This window comes from Podarcis pityusensis (genome assembly GCF_964106645.2).
Source record: "Podarcis pityusensis genome assembly, chromosome: 5".
Classification (NCBI taxonomy): Eukaryota; Metazoa; Chordata; class Lepidosauria; order Squamata; family Lacertidae; genus Podarcis; species Podarcis pityusensis.
The window spans coordinates 7,280,320-7,303,640 of record NC_138032.1 but is presented as its reverse complement, the minus strand read 5'-3'; the positions used below and the strand labels follow the sequence as shown (position 1 = coordinate 7,303,640).

The 23,321-nt window shown below is 46.6% G+C and overlaps 1 protein-coding gene across 4 annotated transcripts in view; it reads right to left on the bottom strand.

Moving 5' to 3' along the window:
• The window catches only part of FAM131A (family with sequence similarity 131 member A), a 57,823-nt gene extending 44,985 nt beyond the window's left edge, over positions 1 to 12,838 (bottom strand). The window contains exon 1 of one of the 4 annotated variants that reach the window (XM_081008229.1): positions 12,505 to 12,838. In XM_081008229.1, the coding sequence (XP_080864355.1) occupies positions 12,505 to 12,741 (237 nt within the window). In that variant the 5' untranslated portion in view covers positions 12,742 to 12,838. Of the gene's footprint in view, positions 1 to 11,585; positions 11,929 to 12,504 lie in introns of those variants that run through there. The other 3 variants (XM_081008230.1, XM_081008233.1, XM_081008232.1) reach the window with 3 other exon arrangements.
• Between the last annotated feature and the right edge of the window lie 10,483 nt (positions 12,839 to 23,321).

The following is a 23,321-nucleotide window of genomic DNA, read 5'->3' as shown; positions in this document are numbered from 1 at the left end:
AAGGTGATATTGTTTTTAATTGTTCTTTTTTTTCTTGTATTTTGTTTTTTCTTTGTTCTTTTTTTTCGTTCTTTTTTGGACTATGTATTGTGCTTTTTTGAATTGTGTATTTTTCGTTTATGTTTTTCTGTTTAATCTTTTATTGAAACCTTAATAAATATCATTTAAAAAAGAAAGAAAGAAAAGGGGCTCTGTGAGGTTCTATGCACCTAACACTGCCACGGAGTAGGAAAGGAACATATAATACTTTGTTTTTATTTTTTCAAACATGAGGGTATGTTTTCCTTTTTCCCTCTGCTGCAGTGTTAGGTGCAATGAGACCTGCGTAGCCCCTCGCGGATCCTCCTTTCAATGTCTGCCACTGGCTCCTCCTTGCCACGTCTTAAGCCTCTGACCAGCCACCGGCTCCGAGGCGTCACCAGCTCTTTTCCTCTGCCCTTCCTCTTGCTCTGTGCTGCAGCATCAAGCCTGATGAAGAGTTCTGGAGAACCTGAAGGCTTGCGCACTTCCTCTGTGACATTCCGGCTGGCCTAATAAAAGGCATTGCCATCGTCTGGATTTTTAAATTCACAAACTACAGTCTGCCTCCAGCCTGTCTGCTGATGTACATGATCTACTACAGAATTACGTGGTACAGCTCTTGATGGATTGTATCCCTTCAACCTCCAGGGAAATGGAACAAATGCTTGAATATGAACATTTACACACACACAAATGTTGTTGTCATGGGGTGTTGGTTTTTTTAAGGATCACTATGCATACAAAAGTAGTCAAAGGGAATGTTCAAAGCCAGGGGTTTTTTCTGCCTTGCTGATTTTGAGAGAAGGGACGTGGCTCAGTGAGAGAGCAGCTGTTATGCATGAAGAAGATCTCTGGTTCAGTTTCCAGCATCTCTAAGTAGGCCTGAGAAAAGCCTCTTCCTGAAACCCTGGAGAGATGCTGCTGGTCTGTGTAAGCAATACTGAGCTACATGGACCAGTGGTCTGATTTGGCATAAGGCAACTTCCTACATTCCTATACTTTGGTAGAAAGTGTGATCAATGAGCATAATCATTCTCTCTCTCTCTCTCTCTCTCTCACACACACACACACACACACACACACACACACATCCATTTGCATCCTGAAGTGGTACAGTCCAACCCCCAATAATACATCATGCAAGGGTCTTCACAGTGTCGCTCAGCTCCTAAGCAAGGGAGAGTGGAAACCAGCTCCCTTCCAGTCGATAAAACTTACAAGTGAAATTCAGCCCAAACCACATAGATACTGTTTCATGCTCGTGGCTAACTAAGCAGAGAGATGTTCCCATGTGGTTTGGGTTCCTGGGATATGCAAAAAGCATACTGAGGATAATGCATGAATGAACACAGGCCAAAGAACTTCTTGCAATATAGCATGCAAACTATGGAACATGCAAAGCAGCCTTAAATATCTACTGACTGTAAATGGGGCAAAGTTCCTGCAAAAGGCAGCATTTGCTGTGCATCGTCACTGTCGTGGGAAAGGGAGGCTCGTCCCTCTGGCTCAGGGATTCTATGGAAACTAAGGCTAGGTACACATTAGAGGCTTAAAAGGTCATTTGCTGCGAAGTCATTTCCCACACTCCAGAACGAGAGCAGGGACGTTACCAGTTTGGTTTTTCCTACACCTACAAACCCCAAACAACTATTCACGAAGCAGTCATCTGCACATGTGCAATGGCTTTCTCAAGTGTACACACCTCAGCTGAACCCATACCTTCCAACATTTCTCTGATGAAAATAGGGACATTCTATCATTATCATCATCAACATCACCACCATCATTTTACTATTTATACTCCATTCATCTGACTGGGTTTCTCGAGTCACTCGAGCAGCTTCCAATATACATAAAAACATAATAAAACATCAAACATTAAAAAACTTCCCTATACATGGCTGCCTTCAGATGCCTTGGGGGTCATATAATTCCATGCCCTCCAACATTTATCCAATGAAAATAGGGACATCATAAGGAAAACAGGAACATTCTGGGATCAAATCAGAAACCGGGATGGCTTCTGTAAATCCGGGACTGTTCCTGGAAAATAGGGGGATCTTTGAACAGTGAAATGAGTGTAGCTTATGATTCAAACCAGTTGGAAGCTGGTTTGAGTGGGAAAAGCATCAAACAGCATTTTTCAAGAAACTACGAGCCAGTTCTGCATTGTGGGGAATGCGGATTCTACAGCCAGCAGTATTGGGAGCGCACTGGTCCCAGAGTGGATGGCAATGTGCACACACACTGAAACAGACTTTGTGTCAGTGGGAAGGGAAGAGATGGAGAGAGAGAGAGAGAGAGAGAGAGAGGTGCAGAAAAGGAGGAAGGAAGGATGTGTGAATCTAGCCAGGATTTCCTTCCAAGAAGAGACTGCATCCGGCAGCGTGAGTCTCCCTTCCATGAAAGGGACACTGCGTTCCTAACAGGCGAGCCATTAATTTCCGAGCGTGCTGCCATCGTGCCGGGGGGGTGGGGGGTGCCAGCAGCTTCCGCAGAAATAGCACAGATTCTCTCCCTCCCACTTTGAGACATTAAACACACACACAAATCAAAGAATGTGTGTCAAAGTTTTTTTAACCGGAGACTCAGCATCAATCGAGAGCAGGGGCAGCAATCACCAGTCCCGGGGCTGCCATCAGCACTGGCAAGGGACAGGAGGCAAAGATTTCTGATGAACAATGAGAAGGACAGTCCGGAGGGCCAGGTCCTGCTGAAACTGCAGCAGTGCCAAAAAACAGGGGTGTCAATGTGACCTTTCTCTGCCAGAAATAGATGAGACACAAAATGGGGAGGGTACCCTGAGCTAGCAAAGGGGAGTGAAAACGCTTGCCCTGCCCAGAGTCCAGAAAGGAGCATAAGGCAGGAAGAGAGGAAGCTGCCTTATATTGAGTCAGATCATTGGTACATCCAGTTCAGTACTATCTACACCATGGGTAGGCAGACTAAGGCTTGGGGCCGGATTCGACCCAATCGCCTTCTAAATCCAGCCTGTGGACAGTCCGGGAATCAGTGTGTTTTTACATAAGTAGAATGTGTCCTTTTATTTAAAATGCATCTCTGGGTTATTTGTGGGGCATAGGAATTCATTCCTTTCCCCCAAAAAAATACAGTCCGGCCCCCCACAAGGTCTGAGGGACAGTGTACCGGCCCCCTGCTGAAAAAGTTTGCTGACCCCTGACTACACTGAGCAGCAGCTGCTCTCCAGGGCTCCAGGCAGGACACATTGCCAATTCTACCTGGAAATGATAGAGATTGCATTTCAATGGCGCAGATTAAGAATAATAATAAAAGACTTGTGCTGCAGTCTATTAACTTCTGATTGGCCAGGGCTGCAACCCCTGGCATGCTCAACCCCTTTTGAATGCAGGGAGACTAACTTCCCAGTAACACAGCAGAAGGCCGCATTGTTTTTTTAAAAAAAACAACCAACCCTACCCTGGTTAATGAGGCAGCAGATTAAAAGGAGTACTTATGGGCACGTATAGGAAAATGCAGAAGGCAAAAAGCATCTTTAAAGAGTCATGCCTCATTGTCTTACATCCAGAAAGGATGTGCTCCTGCTAAGACAGCACATATCACACACAACATTAAAAAAAAAAGGTATGCTTTCTGCTTCAGAACTATTGTTTTTACTTGTACACACATTTATTCAAATGTGCCTGGGAAATCAATCAGCTGAAACTCTTGCAACAAACCAAGATTTCTTTGGTAGTATGAAAGCCTGGTAGCCCCAGCAAAGACCTCCAGCTTCAAGCCTCGAAAATGGGTTCAATTAAAGAAGCACTGAATCCCCTTGAAACTATGTCCTGTCCTCTCTGTGACCCAGTCCATAAGTTATAGGAGTAGTGTGGGAGTTGTTGCCTGCTGTGTCCTCCTGACTCATGGAGCTCCAGCAAAGGCTGGCAAGAACTCCCTGAGTGGGTGGCAGAATGATCTGGTTCCTTCCTACTCTTGTATTGCCCTGTTGGCCACATCATTTGGCTGACCCACACCGTTCCTCTGCACCCACAGCATTGGAGCTGCTGGAGAGCAGACCACAGGCAACTGATGGAATGCATCCATCAGGCCTGAGAGAGCACCAAACAGGAAGGGAAGGGAATTAAAAGGTTCTTCACATTGAAAGGACAGGGTGGGTGATTTGCCCTTCCTCCATTCTGTCCCCTGGAAAGCCTTGCTTAACCCCAGGTTAGTGATGCTGGGGACCTTATGACATCCCAGCTCCTTCCAAGCCTGGATTGTGTGGGGAACTCCCACGCTGTGATTCCTTCCCATACTAGCTGCATCCCTTCCAGCATCCAAGAGCACACTAGCATAGAAAGGATCTATGCCAACATAGTTCCCTCCAGTTGTTGCTGGTCTCCAACTCCCATCAGCCCCAGCCAGCAGGCCAATAGGATGATGGGAGCTGAAGTCCAACAGCATTTGCAGTGCATCACTTTGGCTATCCCCAATCTGCATCCTGGGCCCTTCCCACATGGCCTGGTGCCTGATAGTACCTTTATGGAATAACCATGCTGGTTGTGGCTGATGGAACCTGTGGTCCAAAATATCTTAGATGGAACCTTAGAATCATAGACTTGGAAGGGACCACGAGGGTCCAACCCCCTGCAATTCAGGAATCTTTTTCCCAATGTGGGGCTCAAACCCCCAACCTTGAGATCTCATGCTCTACCAACTGAACTAGAGGGCACCAGGTCACTATAATGAACAGCTTCCCATCAGCACAAAGGCATGGGAAGAGACCAGACCCACTCCTGAGCAAAACAGTTGGGTTTCAGCTAAACAGATTCAGGGACAAAAGCTATGTCTGAACACCCTCATGCTGATACTCTGGCAGGCTGGGGAAATGAGAGACTGAGCAGAAAGTCTTGGCAAAAGGAGAGAAAGTCAGCAGAACTGGTCCCTCTGTTTCACAGGAGATGCTAAAAAAAAATCAAAAAAATCAATGGGAAGCAGGAATGTGCATTTTCCTGTACCCTCTGTGGAAAGGAAAGGTTACACAGGATGTTTACTCTGTGCAAAGGGGAGACTGTATATTGCTCCAGCGTGGGATTTTGCTGCGTGTTTGCAGAGGGTTTTCTTTCTGGTGCCATCACACCAAGGACTCCTCTTGCCAGGGAAGAGACAGAAAAACACACCCACCCACTGACCAATGAAGTCAATAATTTATCACAAGTTGCAACAAGTGAAGCTGAAATAAAGGAGGAGAACTTCAACGCACACAATGCCCATAAAAAACAAAACGGTGCCCTGTGCCACTGATTGCTAAGGAACAGGATTCCTAACACCTCTGCAGGGACACACTGCTGTGAGCGAAAGTGAAAAGGACTCTGAAGTGGCAGAATGGGCTGTTATGACTCCCCCACAACTAAGGGGTTGAGCAACTTCCCCACAATTGTAGGGTTCAGCAGCACGCAAGGGGGAATTAAAGGGGCTGCCAGTGAGGCCTTCGCAGAGTGGCTTTTAATACGGCACCCGCAAAGGGGAGGGTTTTGATGGTCTCCCAAAGCAGTAGGAGTCAAAGGATACACAAAGGGTAGGAAAGCCCCACTGGGCAGAAAGGGAATGGTCTGCTGTGTGCTCCTCATACCCCTCCCTCATCCCTTCTTTCTCAGTCTCTCTGCTCCACACAAGTGCTTGCCCTATGTCTCCATTCCATCACGGATCGGCTTCTGCTAAAACCTAGGCGATTTGCCTCGCTGTCTGTTGTGGGTGGAACTCATATAGTTAAGGACGTAATGAGTTATGTCATTAACCTCAGTGCATTTCCAGGGAAGGGAAACCATGTAATTATTTATGAAACGTTTGTGGGATAAAAAAAAGTCAGCTAATAATGTTTTGCATTCCTGACCTCGGGCAGACCTGTGATTTGCTGCAATTTCCGCTCCCGTTTCCAACTGAATTCTCCAACGTTCCTAGTTCCTGATTTTTCTGAATTCTTCCTAAATATTTGCAGGTCACTTCCAGTGCCTGTTTATTGAGGTGATATTGATCGCCTGACATGTCTGCAGGGAAATGAGACAACATTGGCTACTTATTAAGCATTCATTCTGATTTGTTTCCTGGGAGGTTGGACAACACTGGAATAAGCAGGTGTTATCCCACAGTTGTCAGTGCATCTTCCCTGCACTTTAACTTATCACAAAAAGTCAAATTTTGTTTGTTGCACAAGAGTTCCAAATCAACCTGAATTTGCCAGTAATCGACTCCTGTCCAAAAACAGAGGCAGTGCCCACCACCACGAAACACAGGTTTTTGTACTACTTGACACTAAGTTGTATGAGTGAACAACAAGATCTCCATCTAAAGAATGACCAGTTGACTCTTAGATGACTGGTATGTGTGCCTCATGGAACTCCCTACCTGCCTGAGTTAGTGTTGAACTATGAATGCCCTGCCTCTCCTGTTTGAAAGTGAGGGAAAGAAGGAAAACAAACGGTGTGTTTTAAGCCAGCTGGCAAGAAGCAGCCTTACGGGGGCTGCGAGAGTGTGCTGCTGCTTTTGGGGATTGCTGTTGCTTGTCCACCTGCACGTTCTGCACAAACTGAAAAACTAGCTTATCGAATGGTGGGGGCAATTGGCTTGGCTCCCCCTGAGACATTTTCACTGTCCTTTCTCCAAAGAAGGGGTACATTGAGGAAGCGATAACTTTGGCAGCCAGATGAAGCGTATCAAGAGAGATGGGTTACAAGCAGAAGATCCCTGGTTCGTTCCCTGACATTTTGAAACAGGACTGAGAAAGACTCCTGCCTGCATCTGTAGAGGGCAGCTGCCAGTCAGAGCAGAGAATACTAGGCTAGATGGATACCTGACCTGGTATAAGGTTGCTGCTTCCTATTGCAAGGGAGAATGGAGCTGAGTGGTAGATATATGCTTCACATGCAGAAGGTCTCAGGTTCAATCCTTGGTATCACCTGTCCAAGAGGATATCAGGAAGTAGACCCCCATGGTCTGATTCAGGATGAGGCATTAGCTTCATAAGTCAACAGCCTCCATTCACCACTCAAATTAGCTTTTCTATAAAGCTCAATGTTGGCCAGGACCCTAAGGAAATCACCAGCTCACAACAAGAAGCCGAAATTCATCATGAGAGAACTGGTAATGGGTTTTTTTGTTCAATTCTTTTTTCCTAAATAAAAATCCAAGGGGAAAAACAATGTTTCTTTTCTTTCTTTAAAGAAACAAATAATTCCACCCACAGCAAAATGCCAATAGCTTCTGGGCTGTGAAATGTGCGCAGGAGGTTCTCCCTCATATCCACCCACCTTTCTGGTGAGCTTAGCATGGTTTCTACATCCCATCCATCTGCCTTGAAGCTCCTACACTAAAATACTCACACTACAGATGGGCTAGGCAGATGGACCCACAGGCTACGTGGATCCTCCTCCTCCGCTCCCTCTTTTGGCAGTTCAAGGCCCTGGTCAAAAATAATGAAGAAACTAGTTTGTTTTCCAAAACAATTAAGCAAGTTTCTAGGTCTCATGCTGGCAAAGATACGTAAATTCAAACATGGTGTGGTCAGCATTGCTGGTGCTTTTTGCTGCATTGGACCATTTCACTGGATATCTTCATTCCAGTTTGAGGTGCTAGTGGTGACTGCTTCATTTTCTCACGGTCTGGGATTCCATTTTCCCAGCAAATCTAAACAAAGGATTCTGGAAATATTGTGAGGAAAGATTCTGGTTTGGGATGTGCCAAGCATTTCTTATGCTTCAATCTTACGGAGGAAATCCAGTTGCATTTACCTTTGTCAACCTCCTCCTCACTTCTGCTTCAGTCACTACTGCATCCTGTCTGATCCATAACATGGGGATAATAATACCAGCTACCTTGTGCAGTGAGAGCTGGACCATAAAGAAGGCTGATCGTCGAAGAATTGATGCTTCTGAATTATGGTGCTGGAGGAGACTCTTGAGAGTCCCATGGACTGCAAGAAGATCAAACCTATCCATTCTGAAGGAAATCAGCCCTGGGTGCTCACTGGAAGGACAGATCCTGAAGCTAAGGCTCCAATACTTTGGCCACCTCATGAGAATAGAAGACTCCCTGGAAAAGACCCTGATATTGGGAAAGATGGAGGGCACAAGGAGAAGGGGACGACAGAGGACGAGATGGTTGGACAGTGTTCTCAAAGCTACCAACATGAGTTTAACCAAACTGCGGGAGGCAGTGGAAGACAGGAGTGCCTCACATGCTCTGGTCCATGGGGTCACGAAGAGTCGGACACGACTAAACGACTAAACAACAACAACCTTGTGCAGATAACTGAGCTAATGTTTTCCAAGTCCTTGCAATATTCTATGGCACCATTTAAATTCTGAGTATTATCGTGGAAGGTGTATAGGTCTGTCTAGCCCTAAGTGATTTTGCTTGAAAGTAAGTCCCCTTGAAACCAACAGTACTTATTCTCAAATTAACATTGTTAGGATCGGGGTTGGGTGAGCAAAGCCTACTCTTGTTTAGGGAACATTGAGTTTTATTAAGGGCACATATGCACAACTTTCCATGTGATAATTATACCAGCATAACAGTCATAGCTGCCCTCAAAGAATCCTGGGACCTGTAACTGTTGCTTGGGAATTGCCGACTTATAGCAGCTTCCAGGATTCCAGAGAGAGGGAATGAGTATTAAAACCAATTTAGGACAACAGTCCTTTGCTCATTTACTAGGGACTAAGTCACACAGAAGCCAACAGGACTTACTACTGAATAAGCATGCTTAGAATTACACTATATGTATTTGCAGTGTATATACTGTATGCCCATATAAGGGCATTCAAGAAAAGATTGAACAGGCAGGTCTAGGGGCTAACACCTGGGATAAGGTGAACTGGACTTTTTGTAAACCCTAGGATGTAGAATCTTCCAAGGCTTGGTCCTAACAGCTGTTTTCAATGCCAGAGCTCAGTTGAACATGAACTGAGTGCGGTCAAGATTGTCCCTTGTGAAGTGCTGATCTTGGGTCAGCCACTTTCTCTCAGCCTGTATGTTATATTCTCCAGAGGATAAAAATGCCATATATACTGCCCTGAGCCCATAGCGGAAGAGTAAGATACGGTCACTGACTGGTTGGAGGCAGAGGAATGGGAGGAGGAACCAGCTGGGAATACCCCAAGAGAAGAAGGCTCAGAACTCGGGAAGTGGTGGTGAGATTATGATAAGTGGTCCAAGGGAGAAAAGGGAGAAGACTGGGAGGAGGAGGAGGTGTCAGAAGCTGAACAGGTAACAGGGCTGAGTGAGAGAGGGGAGTCTCTGACAGAGAGCAGTCCAGAATCAGAAACAGAAGCTGAAGCAGGAGAGAAAGGAGGCCAAGAGGCAGAGATGAGTCCAGCTGGTGAAGAGGCACGTGTGTTTCCTTCTCCTGCTACAAGCCCCCTTTCCCCCAGTCTCCCAGAACCAGAAGAGGCATGAAAGGGGCAGGGGAGAAGTCAGATTCGTACAGGCGCAGTCTCAAGTTGCTTGGAGAAAACCCTGGAGAGGAGGGGATTTAGGCAGCTGTGGGGAGGCAGGGACCTTCAGTCTCAGCAACTGCGTCATGGGGACAAGACCTGCCAGAGATGAGTTGCCGTGCTTATTAGGCCTGGCACTGCTGCACAGATCCTGTGTTTGCTAATAAAGAGTTTTATTACACTTTGCCCAGTGTAATTTACTGCTGCCTAAATTACACGTCAGATACATGTGTAATTAAATAATAGTGTGGGGGTTGCGGGGGCGGCGGGGGGGGGGGACACGACTTCCAGACTGAACAGAACTACTTCCACCACACCAGCATATTGAAGACTGGCCACAGTAAGGGAACCCAGGAGGTGGTAAATTTAAGCATGATGAGATATACAGGTAGGATCCCTCTCTTCGAAGGTTGCATGTGTGTTGGCTGAGAACACAAAGATGTAAGGAACTTGCAGTTGAATGTGGTATCCAGAAGGAGGAGGAGGATTTGGGCAGTGGAGCTCTACCATTACAGCAAATAGGGGACTGCCTCACCAACCTCCACTTGCCTCCAAACAACCCCTACCTGCCTGCCTTCTTACTTACAAACCTAGTTGTCAGCTTTCCCCTTCTCTTCAGCCTCAGTCTTGCCCTTGTAGAACTCAGCAGGAAGGAGGATGGGGGAGAAACTAAAACTAGTGATGCCTCTGCCTGTCACCTACTGTTGGCCTCCCTGCACTTTGCCCCACCAGTCCCAAGGGCCAACCACTGCTGAGTGGGGAGCCATCAATATTAAAAAGCATAGTGCTGCCAAACAGAGGGTCTTTCTGGAGCCTTCAACCCGGGTATTAAAGGAGAAGCTCAGACAGGTGGACACATCCAAGCACATTACAGAAGCCTGGACCAGAGACAAAAATGACACCCTATTAGCCCAAACAGGCAATGCAAGCAAATGCTACAACTCCTGATGGAGCAGACAAAGAAAGGCATTACGTTCCCAACAGTCAGTCAGCCAAATGCCTGATGAACAAGGCACGAAAACAACACCCTCCCTCTTGTTGCTTGTACCCAGCACCTGAGATATTCAGAGGGGAAATGCCTCAGGACATGGAACGGGCCTCTGAACATACTGCAGAGGGCGTCTGGACACTGGAGTCAATGTTCACATGCCCTGAAGGGGAAGTTTCCCAAAAGACGAACAGGGTATGTGCGCTTGTTATAACCATTGTCAGTTTCTGCTATTAATATCACCCACTTTCTCTAGCACACAAGACACAAAACTGCCCACGTATTAACATAATCCTCAGAAGCTCTGACCTGCGTCCCCCACAGTTGAAGAGATGCACAGGTCTTGGCTGGCACCAAATTTGATATCTGATTGGGGCCGGGTTAAAAGGCCTTTAGAGCTGCCAGTTTTGTGTGGCAACGGCATCTTCCTCTGCTGTTTTTGTTTTTTTAATGCATTGTTGTTATTTTTCATAGTTCTTTCTGTTTTCATTGTTATATGATGTTTGATCTTTCTGTAAGCTGCTCTGCACAGAAGAGGAGGCTATGAAGCACTCAAACGCATAATGCATACATGCTGTGCTAAGTTACAGGTCTTCTTTTCCCCATTCCTGAAAACTTTCTTCCTACTGCTTCCTGGACTCTATCTAGCATCCCAGCTCTAGGCACTCTCATCCAGCCTTTCCAACCTGGTGTCCTCCAGATATTTTGGAGAACAACTTCTGGGCTGGCAGCAGCTGGCGAGTGTTGTAGTAGTCTCAAAACGTCTGGAGGGCATGAGGTCAGGGAAGATAGCCGGCAGGCATCCCATTGATTTAAAACAGAACTTTATTCCTAGGAGTGAACTCAGATTCTGGGTTGAGGAGACCTGCTGTTCACAACTAGGTGTGTGTATGACGGGGGGGGGGGAGATAGCCCCTGAGAAAAGGGATTAGGAGCAAATTTCAAGCAGAAATAACGCCATATGGGATGCATTGCCCAAGGCAGCAGGCTAGCCCTCTCTGCCACTACTTCCTGGGGGTCCTGCTCGCCAGATCCACACACCGCCTCCCTAAAGCATGATTCAAGAACAGGGTCCCCTTCCCCCTGGCAGTCCTTGGCTTCCTCTGCCGAGTTGTGAAACTGACCTGCTCCCTCCACGCAACTTGCACCGAGTGTCTCTGCAAAGCCAGAGGCTCCTGCTCCAGACTGTGACCCGGACTCGGCTCAGGAGCGTCGACCGAAGCCTTTGCTCGCCTCTTCCCCCATCTTTACTGCGCCCAAGCCGGAGAAGCTGAACCGACTGCCAGGCTTCTAACACAGGAGGCCAATCCTGGGTGTGTTTCCTCCTTCTCCTTCCTGGTTCTCGGATGCGAATTGAGATTGGGGCGAGAAGGCGGCCGGGGGGGGGGCGGTGAGGCTGAAGGTCTGCTAAGGAGAGTGGTTCCTTGGCAACAGCAAGTCTGCCCTCGCATGCTAATTGCGCCGGGCTCCGGCCGTTGCTGTCGGCGCGGGGTGCGGGGAGAGGCGGGGTGCGGCGGGGGGAGAGAGAGAGCCGAGGAAAGGGGAGGATGTTTCCAAGCTCTGGAGGGAAAACAACCCTGAAACTGCTGGAAGGCTGCGGCGCCAAGCAACCCCCGGGAAGCCAGCGGAGCGATCATCCGCCTCGACACCTCGGCCGTGATTTCCACGCCAAGGAAGCCGAGGCGCCAGGCTCGCCCTTTCCTGAAGGCAGCATGCGAGCGGAGCCTGCCTTGCCTCAACGCACCTCCCCCCCCCCCCCGCGCACATGCACACACCCCTCTCTACCCCCTCCGGGGGGGGGGGGAACAGGCTCATGCTCCCTGCTGCCCTTCTTCCAGAAAACAAACACGCTATAACGATTAAGCGATCTCTTCCGCTGCAGCTCCCGCCCCCCCGCCTCACCCAATCTCTTCTCCAGGGACGATCCAGGCACCTGCATCCCCCCATACTCCGGCTGGTTCTGGCACATCGGAGGTGCAACCACACACTCCCTCCCCATTCCCCCCTGCCGCCGCCGCCGCCGCAAGGTAGAAGCAATCTTACCGATGGTGGTTTTGGAGCCAATACAGCCCATAATCGTCGGGGGCAATTTAGGATGGCAGTAAACCTTTGCTCCAGACCGCACACATTGCCACAGTACCTCATGGGCTGTGAGCTGGTAGGCGGGCGGTGGGCTGGAGAAGCGACTTCTCTCTTTTTTTCCCCCCGTTGGCTGGTGGGGTTGATCTGGCAACACAGAGAAGAGGGGAGATTAGGGGGAGGGAGGAAGCGCGCGCGCATACAGACACACACACACACGATCTCCAGGAACCGCTCTGGCTCTCTCTGTCTCCTCCTCCTCCTCAGTTTCTGCCCCCTCGAGAAGCTGGCGTCTCAGGGACACTGGGGCTGAGCCGCTTGCACGTTCGACTACGTCACTGCTGCTGGCAGAATTGAGAGCGAGCGAGCTGCTAGCAGACAGGCAGCTGGCTTCAGCACCAAGAACAGCGCTCTGGCTTCAGCACCCTGGACAGCAGCAAAGCTGGCTTCTAGGCGGGCGCCGCCGATTTCAGCACCTTGGCCAGCGCCGCCAGAACTAGAACCTGGAACCAAGGGTCTGTTGAATTGCTGGGCGGGCCGAAGAAGCTAACCGATTTTGCTTAGGTGGCGGATCAATGGCTTGCTGTGCCAGGTTTGCCATCTGTAATTTGCAGGTGCTAATGCTCCTGGGTCCTGCACGTAGGTTGGGGAGACTTAAATCCCTGCTCTCACATCACCTACGCCAGCTCTCCCATCCCCACCCAAGTTTCACAAGCAAGATGGGTTCGTGATGCCTGAAAGAGAAGATGCAACAGGCATGGCAACCCCTCTCTCCTGCTACTTGTCATGCACAAGCACACACACAAGGCAAGACCCCTTCTCCCAACCTTATGGCAAGTATCCTTTTCTGCTGGAAACTCTTCCTTCCCCCTCTCATGTGGCCACAGGGCTCCTTCTATAATCTTCGTTCCTAATAATATGTGATGTGGTTGCTGCTCAGCCAAAGGGCATTGTGGACATTGTGTGGAATGGTGCAAAGCATCTGTTCTAAGGAGGCTGTTTACTCTATACAGCAATGACGCCAGTTGGCAGCCGCTGGTCCAGAGAAACACCTCTCCATTCACACTAACACAGCACATGGTACCCCAAAAAGGAAAGGTGTCGTGGAATGCCCAAAGCTTCAACTCATCAACATCTATTGGGGGGATGACACTTTGCAATAAGTCATGTGTTTGAGCACCCTTGGCAAAATATTTTAAAAGTCCCATACTAGATTTCTTAAGCCTCATGGCCTGACAGTTTTTTCTTCTTCTGAATGCTGCTGTGGTGGTGCCAAATTGTACATCCTGCTTCACCAAGCCACTGTAGTCTAGTGTCTCCCAGTTCTGCCAGCCCCTCATAAGGCTCAGGGTACGTTACTTCGTAAGACAACATGTATGATGGTCATTGATACAAGGGAGATAGAACTAAAATTTCATTTCCTTCTAGCCCCATGAGGCAGGCAGTAGCTCATGAGGCCGAGCAATCATACACAGAAAACAGAAGGGAGCTGCCCTTAAGCATCAGGCTTTGGCATTAGCATTGCAACTCCACTTCATGGAAATGTGTAGCTCAGTGATCGAATACAGCCATTGCATACAGAAGATCTCAGGTAGTGGTAGCTGGTGCTCATTGGTACTGGTGGGACAGAAAGAAGAGAGATAAGCTATAAGTGGAGCCAGAGCCAATGATAGGCAAAGGCAGCTGTTTTAAGTTTTGTCCCCATCTTCCTCTCTGCTGAGTTCTAGAAGGGAAACACTGATGCTAAGGAGGAGGAAGCTGACAGCCAGAGCCACCACTTTGGACTGATTGAGAACCGTAAGATGGGCAGGTAAAAGTTGGTTGATGGCAGACTGAGGTTTGTGGCCATTAGTGCCCCATTTGCTCAAATGGACCAGCCTCCACTGATCCCTAGGTCACTTCCTGACACTGCCAAGTAGGGCTGGGAAAGACTGGGAACTCTCTGGGTTCTGAAGCCACTGCCTAAGCTAGAACAATCAATGGTCTGACTCTGTACAAGTCAGCCTTCTATGCTCCTGCGGTTGAAGTGGCATCAGGAGTGGCCTTCCAGCATAGTACACAATGCATTGTCATGTGGAATGTATCATATTCCCAAGAAGCCAAAGTTTTCACTATTTATTTAAATAACAACTCCTTAGAACTCCCAGTTGGGTGATATTTAAAATGCAGTCAAACCAACAATTCGTGTTTTGCTAGATAGGCACATGATAGGAGCTGAAGCTCGCAGAGTTTTCCTGCAAACTTTCTAGAGAGAACTCTATGAGAGACACTCCCACTGTGCCTGCTAAATACAGGCAGCTAAAATATCTGAGACCGAAGGAGAATGCAGGCTGGGGGCTCCCACCTAATGGACCCCACCTGAGAGCCAAGAAGATTGCTGGCAAAGCCATAACATTATGTCTACGGCCAGGACCCTCAATGAATTATGGTAGCCTCTGAGGAAGACAAAATGCAACCCCACCACTGCTTGCATACATTGTTAGTTCTTTATGAGATTTTTCTCATGTTCATGAATAAGTCTGTGTGTATGAAACAGGTGTGAGATTGCTCAAACCCCTGTTGAGTCAAGTAGAAACAAATTGGATCAATAACATTTCTGGAATTTTTCCTTTGATGGAACAGCAGTGGAGCGTAGATCAATAAAGCATTTGGATTAATTCTTCAGTACACCTACAGTATCTTTTCAGGCTGGTGTACAAGCCACATACTAATATGGAGACAGAATTGATTGCCAATAGAACATGGAATTAGTAGAAATCATAAACTGGATGTTATTGGAAGAAACCACAATATTTGGTTTGGTTTTCACAGTGATTATAGACCAAGGGTCAGCAAACTTTAGCAGGGGGCCGGGTCCACTGTCCCTCAGATCTTGTCGGGGGCTGGACTATATTTTGAAGGGGGGAAATGAATGAATTCCTATGCCCCACAAATAACCCAGAGATGCATTTTAAATAAAAGCACACATTCTACTCATGTAAAAACACGCTGATTCCCAGACCGTTCGCGGGCCAGATTTAGAAGGCGATTGGGCCGGATCCGGCCCCTGGGCCTTAGTTTGCCTACCCATGTTATAGACTGTATATTTGGTGGATTCTTTGCTTATATGACTTTTAAAAATAAATATTTGTATGGTAATATGCAAGTAACAGGTTTCCCTGTTCAGACATTTTTATTGTCATACAACTGCATACTCCTTGCACCTCTGTGGTTCTGGCTTTTGCTATATTCATAGTTAATTATGGCAATCTGACTCATTGTCATGGCTAACTAGGCCCTAACTGAAGAATTTGTGATACTTTTGTGTAGTGATGCTTAATTACAACTTTTACCCACTAGTTCTATGTCTTTCTTGTCAGGCTTTTATTAACACAGCTGGTTGTTGGTTTTGGTTTTTATTTTAACCAAATTCATAAATTGCCCTTCATTACAGAATAATCCAACATTATTTAAACCACAACATGCTGAACAAAACATAAATGCTTAAAATACTTCTAGACCTCTCTTCATGTGCAGAGACACCATGGTATTACCTGAGTAATATGCGGTAACAATGGGGTTAAGCACAATTAGCCGTATGCTAGATTATGGCTTTCCTGTTTATTTTCAATGTATTTGCTCTTGCAATTAGCTGATTCCTAATAAATACATTTTATTAAAATACTGCTAGTTTTGCAAGGAAATTCAATAGGTTTTGCTCAGCTCTGGCCTAATTGTTAATTCCTGCCATGTTAGAGGTAGAACAGAGAGCATAAAAGTATATCTCTGACTCAAATGAGAATATGTCTTTCCTCATGTAGCTGGATTGTCTCTTTTCAGTCTAGGAATTTCTTGAATCAGTGACAGCTACCTTGCAGCCTAGCTCTTATAGCAAGAACAAAATCCAAATTATTAGAAAACTTCAAGAATGGAATGATAAATGCATAAATACTCTCACACATTTGTCTTATTTTAATATTTGTTTGTGAGCACCAAGTCTGGATTTCATAGACTCACAGAATCATAGAGCTGGAATGTACACAAGGGTCATCTAGTCCAACCCCCTGCAATGCAGGAATCTGAACTAAAGCATCCATGACAGAATCATATAGAATCTATGGATTTTTTCCTCTATATACAGGCGTTGCTTTCATACACAGAGGGTGGGGACAAGTGAGCTGTTGGTGTTGGTGTTGACCTTTAAAGCCCTAAACGGCCTTGGCCCAGTATACCTGAAGGAGCATCTCCACCCCCATCGTTCTTCCTGGACACTGAGGTCCAGTGCTGAGGGGCTTCTGGCGGTTCCCTCACTGCGTGAAGCACAGAGAGCCAGGCAGAGGGCCTTCTCGGTAGTGGCGCCCTCCCTGTGGAACGCCCTCCCATCAGATGTCAAAGAGATAAACAACTACCTGACATTTAGAAGGCAGCTGAAGGCAGCCCTGTTTAAGGAAGTTTTTAATGTGTGACATTTTAATGTATTTTTAATCTTTGTTGGAAGCCACCCAGAGTGGCTGGGGTACAAATAATAAATTATTATTATTATTATTATTATTATTATTATTATTATTGGAAGATTGGTTGGCATGACTCTGTCGTAGAGCAAGCGTTACAGACTAAATTAAAATAAATTGTTACATATCTATCCTGCTCCAGATTCCTGACCAAGTGCACACGGTTAGTTTCAGTAACAGTGCCAGCATCTGGCATTCTCATTCTCTGCACTCTGCGCTCAAAAAGAATCCCAGCTAGCAGGGGAGCTGCTGCCTAGACTTTATCAGGCTAAATGAAGCAGTAGCCTGACAGTGTAAGTCAGGTTTGCATCACTGAAGTTGTATAATTGGTGCAGGGTGTGTGAGTTAAATATATAATATTAAGATTATATTATGAGATTGCCTGTTGGGCAAAAGATGAGCCAGCAGTAAGATTCAGCAGCCAGAAGGGCTAATGCAATTCTAGGCTGCATCAACAGGAGCATAGTGTCTAGCTTTGCAAGGTGGTGAGATAGTACCACCCTATTCCGCTTTGACTGGGACTCGTCTGGAGTCCTATGTCCAGTTCTGGGCACCGCAGTCCAAGAAATGAACTGGCATACCTAGGAGAGAACAATGAAGTTGGTGAGAAGCCTGGAGAACAAGTCCTTTGAGGAAAGCCATTTTCAAATATGTGAATGATGTCACATAGACGATGGCTCAGATTTGTTTTCTGAGGCTCCAAAGGATAGAGCCTGGACCAATGAGATCAAACTGCAAGAAAAAATATATTAGTAGTACAGTGGTGCCTCGCAAGACGAAATTAATTCGTTCCGCGAGTTTTTTCGTCTAGCGAATTTTTCGTCTTGCGAAGCACGGTGTCGGAAAAGTTTTGGAAAAGCTTCAAAAATCACCAAAAACCTCAAAAAAGGCTACCACACCACGTTCTATGAGTTGCTCCTCGAAGTCAAGTCGCAACTGTATTAACGGTGTTAAGAAAAAGGAAACAAACTTGCAATACGTTTTCGTCTTGCGAAGCAAGCCCATAGGGAAATTCGTCTTGCGAAGCAGCTCAAAACCGCAAAACCCTTTTGTCTAGCGAGTTTTTCGTCTTGCGAGGCATTCGTCTTGCGGGGCACCACTGTACAGTAGTAGTAGTATTACCTCTAAAACTAACTATAAGATTATGGAATATAAAAGTATGAAATATCATTTTTTAAAAGTGTAATGTTTAGGCTATGAATTGGGAAGCTTCTCCTGACCATAGAATTGTAGAGTTGGAAGGGACCACAAGGATCATCTAGTCCAACCCCCCCTGCAATGTAGGAATCTTTTGCTCAACGTGGGGCTCAAATGCGCAACAGTCTCATGCTCTGCCAACTGAGCATGCCAACAGTTTGAGCTGTTCACCTGTGGAGCAGACAAGCCCCAGAAAAATGGTAGATTTGGCAGGGGTAAGGCTAGTTCCTTGAGGTTCCTTTTGTAGATTCTGTAAAGTACAGTCCCATACTAATATTCTCCCATCCATCCCTGCTGCCCCCCATAAGCATCATTGCCAAATTCTTTCTCTGTTTGCTCACCTGGTTCACATTCATCCTGGCAGCACCAACTGTAGCTCTTAGAAGCTTAGATCAGCTATATTATGAGAATGGGTCTAATATCTCCACTCTCCCAGTAGATTAGTGCTTGGCCTCTTATGCATTAATTAGGACTAGGGAGGTCAGGGAAGTGTCAACCATATCAATTTAAGAGATGTTTGCTTCAGCACAAGTCTGGAATTTCTGGGCATGAACAACAAACCATGCTTGATGGTGGGTGGGGGTGGGCAGAAAGAGGGAGAATTCCACCAATTCACTATCTGACTTTTAGAAGACATCTGAAGGCAGCCCTGTTCAGGGAAGTTTTTAACGACTGATGTTTTAATGTATTTTTAATGTTTTGCTGGAAACTGCCCAGAGTGGCTGGGGAAACCCAGCCATATGGGCAGGGTATAATAATAATAATAATAATAATAATAATAATAATAATAATAATAAAAATAATAATAAATTTATACCCCGCCCATCTGGCTGGGTTCCAGCAAAATATTAAAATACAATAGTACGTCAAACATTTAAAGCTTCCCTAAACAGGGCTGCCTTCAGATGTCTTCTAAAAGTCTGGTATAAATAAGTTGTTGTTGTTGTTACCAACTTCCCAGAGTGACTGACACATACACCACAGCCAAAGACTGGCAGCTTGGGGAGCGATGCACAGCCAGCCCTTGCAAGGCATTGATTGCTGGGCAGTTCAATGTCTCATCATGAGCGCAATGTCCTGGCTATTTGCTGTGGGTCATAAATTCCCAATAGCTCAGCAGGTGATCGATAAGAGGCAATTGAGTCTTTTCATGCCCCATGCAGGCCAAGGCTTGGGAAGAAGGGAAGCCTTCCGCTTGGCATCAAGATGGCATTGTGAGTGGGTGGCTGAATGTATAGTTACAGGAAGCTTGGGAAACGACCCCTTTTCTTCTCACCCAGTTTCCCTGATCTGTGAAAGGGCAGCTATCTCAGGGCGTACAAGTGAGATGGGTACTGCTGCTAAGATGTACGAGGCAGAGAGTAGTTGAGTGGTGTGAAACCTGCCACCCTATGGAAAGTGATGGATTAAACCCTGTGGAGGCCCATAGGCAGTCGAAAAGCCAGTGTGGTGTAGTGGTTAAGAGTGGTGGACTCGTAATCTGGTGAACCGGGTTCGCTTCCCCGCTCCTCCACATGCAGCTGCCGGGTGACCTTAGGCTAGTCACATTTCTCTGAAGTATCTCAGCCCCACTCACCTCATAGAGTGTTTGTTGTGGGGGAGGAAGGGAAAGGAGATTGTTAGCCGCTTTGAGACTCCTGAAGGGGAGTGATAAAGCGGGATATCAAATCCAAACTCTTCTTCTCTTCTTCTCTCTTGGGAGGGGGCCCTCGTAAATTATCTCCTAATAAGTTTTTGAATGCTTCTTTCATGGATGTTTCTTGTGTCCTCACTCTTGTGAGATAACATTGAACTAAGAAAGCATGGTTGTAATTATCTTTCAAGATCAAAATCGATCTTATTTTGATCCGTTGTTGGAGTAGGGCCCCTAAATGGAGTGGGACCCATAGGCCGGTTCCTCCTCTAACTGTTTGGTAATCTGGCACTGCCTACAGACACTGCAGACTCCAACTCCCATAAGTCCCTGCCAGCATGGCAAATATTCAGGGATGGTGAGAGCTATTACAGTCTATCAATATAGGGAGAGCTGCAGATGCCCCACCCTGTGGGGAGGAGGGAAGGGATGAAGAGAAAGTGGAATGATGAGGAAGAGAGCATTTCGGCTTGCTGGGATGCACCTGGGAGGGCTGACTATGTTTTGCCTCCACCGTTGGAGGCAGTGTGCCTCTGTATACAAGTGGCTGGGAATTGCAAGTGGGGAGAGAGGGCTTCATGTAGGTTGACCACTGTGAGCATGTACCTAGGCTGCCTTGCACCCTTGGAAAGGACCTGTATCATCCCCCCTCACCCCCTGTCCCTTGCACCCTTGTCAAATTGCTTTTACATATGGAATTGTTTTAAATCATTGATGTTTTTACTGTGAAACCACTTGGAGATCTTTTATGGGGCATGACAGAATCAAACAAATATCCAGAAGAAAGGCCCTGGAATTATGTGAGGAGCTGGTGCAAAGATCCAGAACGTGGGATCTTGTGGTTAGCACAGCTTGGTTTGCATTGAGATTTGCAGCTCCATCTTCCACAGGTGCTACAACAACTAAAATGTCTCGCAGCCTGAACGGTACAGCTTGTTACACCAGACAGCTAAAAATAGCATTGGGATCAATGGGACAATGTAGAGATGACTAACATGGTCCATTGATTTAAATATAACTTAACAAAATAACTAACTGTGTCTGGTGTGGAGCCAATGACTTGATTCATACAGTGCAACCTCCACACGCTCAAACACAGTAGCTGACTCTCAGTGTGATTCACGCAATGGCGCTTATTACGCTCAGAGATTCAGGAAGTTGCCGTCCAAACGAGCTACAATGCCATCCAGACACTTAGCATTTGTGTGAATGACTTTAATAAAGGGAATTGCAGACAGAGGAAGTACAATCCAGATCAGGGAGCTTTAACCATGTGCTCCCCCCCCCCCCCCGCTTTGAGCTTGATTAAGATGGGGTCATATGCGTTACTTGCTTTGTAAAAAGCTCTCTTTATAGCAAATGGGAGCCCGCCCTCCCCCACAGTGGAAATAGCATGGGGGCCATGATCCTGACTGGGACTGCATCATTTGCAGTGGGCTAAAGCCTCATGTCCGTCCACACAAGGGTTCACTAGAATCAATCATAGGATCATAGAGCTGGAAGGGACCCTTTTGTGGACCTCAGAATGCTAGCAGTCAGGGTTGGATCTACTATGAAACTAATAAAGCTTCAACTTCAGGGTCCCTAATCCTGGAGGGGCCCCCAGAAGTGACTTTAGATCGCATTGATTAAAAATGTTGGGTCTAGTAGACCCAATTTGAGTCACATGACTCAAATTGATTAATTTGTTGCATATATTTCAACAATTCCAAAGTCTGAGAGTCAGTAGCACACATGTTGCAATGGTATGGTGATCTGTCATGGAATAACCCCATTATTATTATTATTATTATTATTATTATTATTATTATTACTCCACCCTATACTCGAAGGTCTCAGGGTGGTTCACATAAAAAGGTCACAGTATATAAAATAAAAAGAAAAGCAACAACCCAATAATACCCCCCCACAAAAGAGCCACATTTTAAGAGAGTATGGGATGTTGATCAGGTCAACCAAAGGCCTGGTTAAAAAGGAACGTTTTGCCTGGCACCTAAAGGTATATAATGAAGGCGCCAGGCAAACTTCCCTGGGGAGAGCATTTCACAGATGGGGAGCCACTGCAGAGAAGGCCTGTTCTTGTGTTGCCACCCTCTGGACCTCTTGAGGAGGTGGCACATGAAGGAGGACCTCAGAAGATGATCTCAGGGTCTGGGTAGGTTCATCTGGAAAGAGGCGGTCCTTGAGGTATTGCAGTCCTGAGCTGAAGTTAACAGTGATAACTCAGACTCCAAAACTGTAGGTCCGCCACTGCTAGTTGCTGAGAATAGCAGGTGTGGAGAAGACTGTTGCACTCAGGTCTGGCTTGGGAGCTTCTCCCTGGCATCTGGTAGGTGGACGAATGGGCCTTTGGTCTGATCCAGCAGACAGGACCTTCTTATGGCAATTCTGCAACGGAGGCTTCATTTAATCCAGTGGTTCTCAAAGGGTGTAGTACGCCACACTCGTGTGGCAGGAGAGGACGGCAAGCATGGCAATAAGATTCAGGATCGATATTATATTTTAGGAATGATTCATGTTCTTACGTAGCTGCATTGTTTTATACTTTCTTCATAATTATTATAAAGTAGTCATGTTCTATGTTATAAATCAAGCACTGCTTGGAGTTGTTTCTTTTTGTTTTCCATTGTATTTGTTATCAATAAAAATGTGGTGTGGTGCACACAATTTTTTATTCTTAAAGTGTGACCGAGGGGAAAAGGTTTGGGAACCATTGAATTAATCTGTGCACATCTGGATCCATTGCAGTTTGTTGCTGGCATCTTCTCTCCATACTCTCCAACCGCATGAAATTGTGGTCTGGTTTGGGGCAGATACCCCATCACAGGGCTGTTGCTGCCTTACTAGATCCATCAAATCCAGCTTTCATCTTCCGCCAGCAGTAGGCAAGATGCCTCAGGAAATTATAGGCAAGCCTTGATAATAACTCTGCCGTTTGCTTCCAACAATTTCACAGATCTTGCCTCTAATCGAAGTGCTTTGTTTAGCCTATCTAGCAGTAGCCTTTCATCCACAAATCTGTCTAATCCTTAAAAGCAGAAGGGGGGGGAGAGAGAGGATGTGCTAATGAGTTCCACAGGTTAATTATGCATTGGGTGAACTTTTGATTCCTCTTGATGATGCAATTTTCTGACATGACTGCCCCAGCTAAGGTACTGTCCCGAAGGGAGATCATTCTCCTTCATCCATCTCCTCTCATCCTCGCCCTTCTCCAGATGAAATGAGTGACTTGAGGCTTTGAAGACGCTTCATCCCACATTTGGCAGTAGCCGCCAACTCCAGCCCTCGTCTGGGCGCTGATGACAGGGGTGACGCGTTCATGACAAAAATGTCACATGATGAAAGACAATGACAAATGCGTCCGGTCAGAGGAGGTCCAGGAGGGAATGCTGGCAGACGCCAGTAATGAAGTCGATGAAGGACAGAGGCAGGCAGGGTGTGCTCCGGTTCTCCCCCCCCCT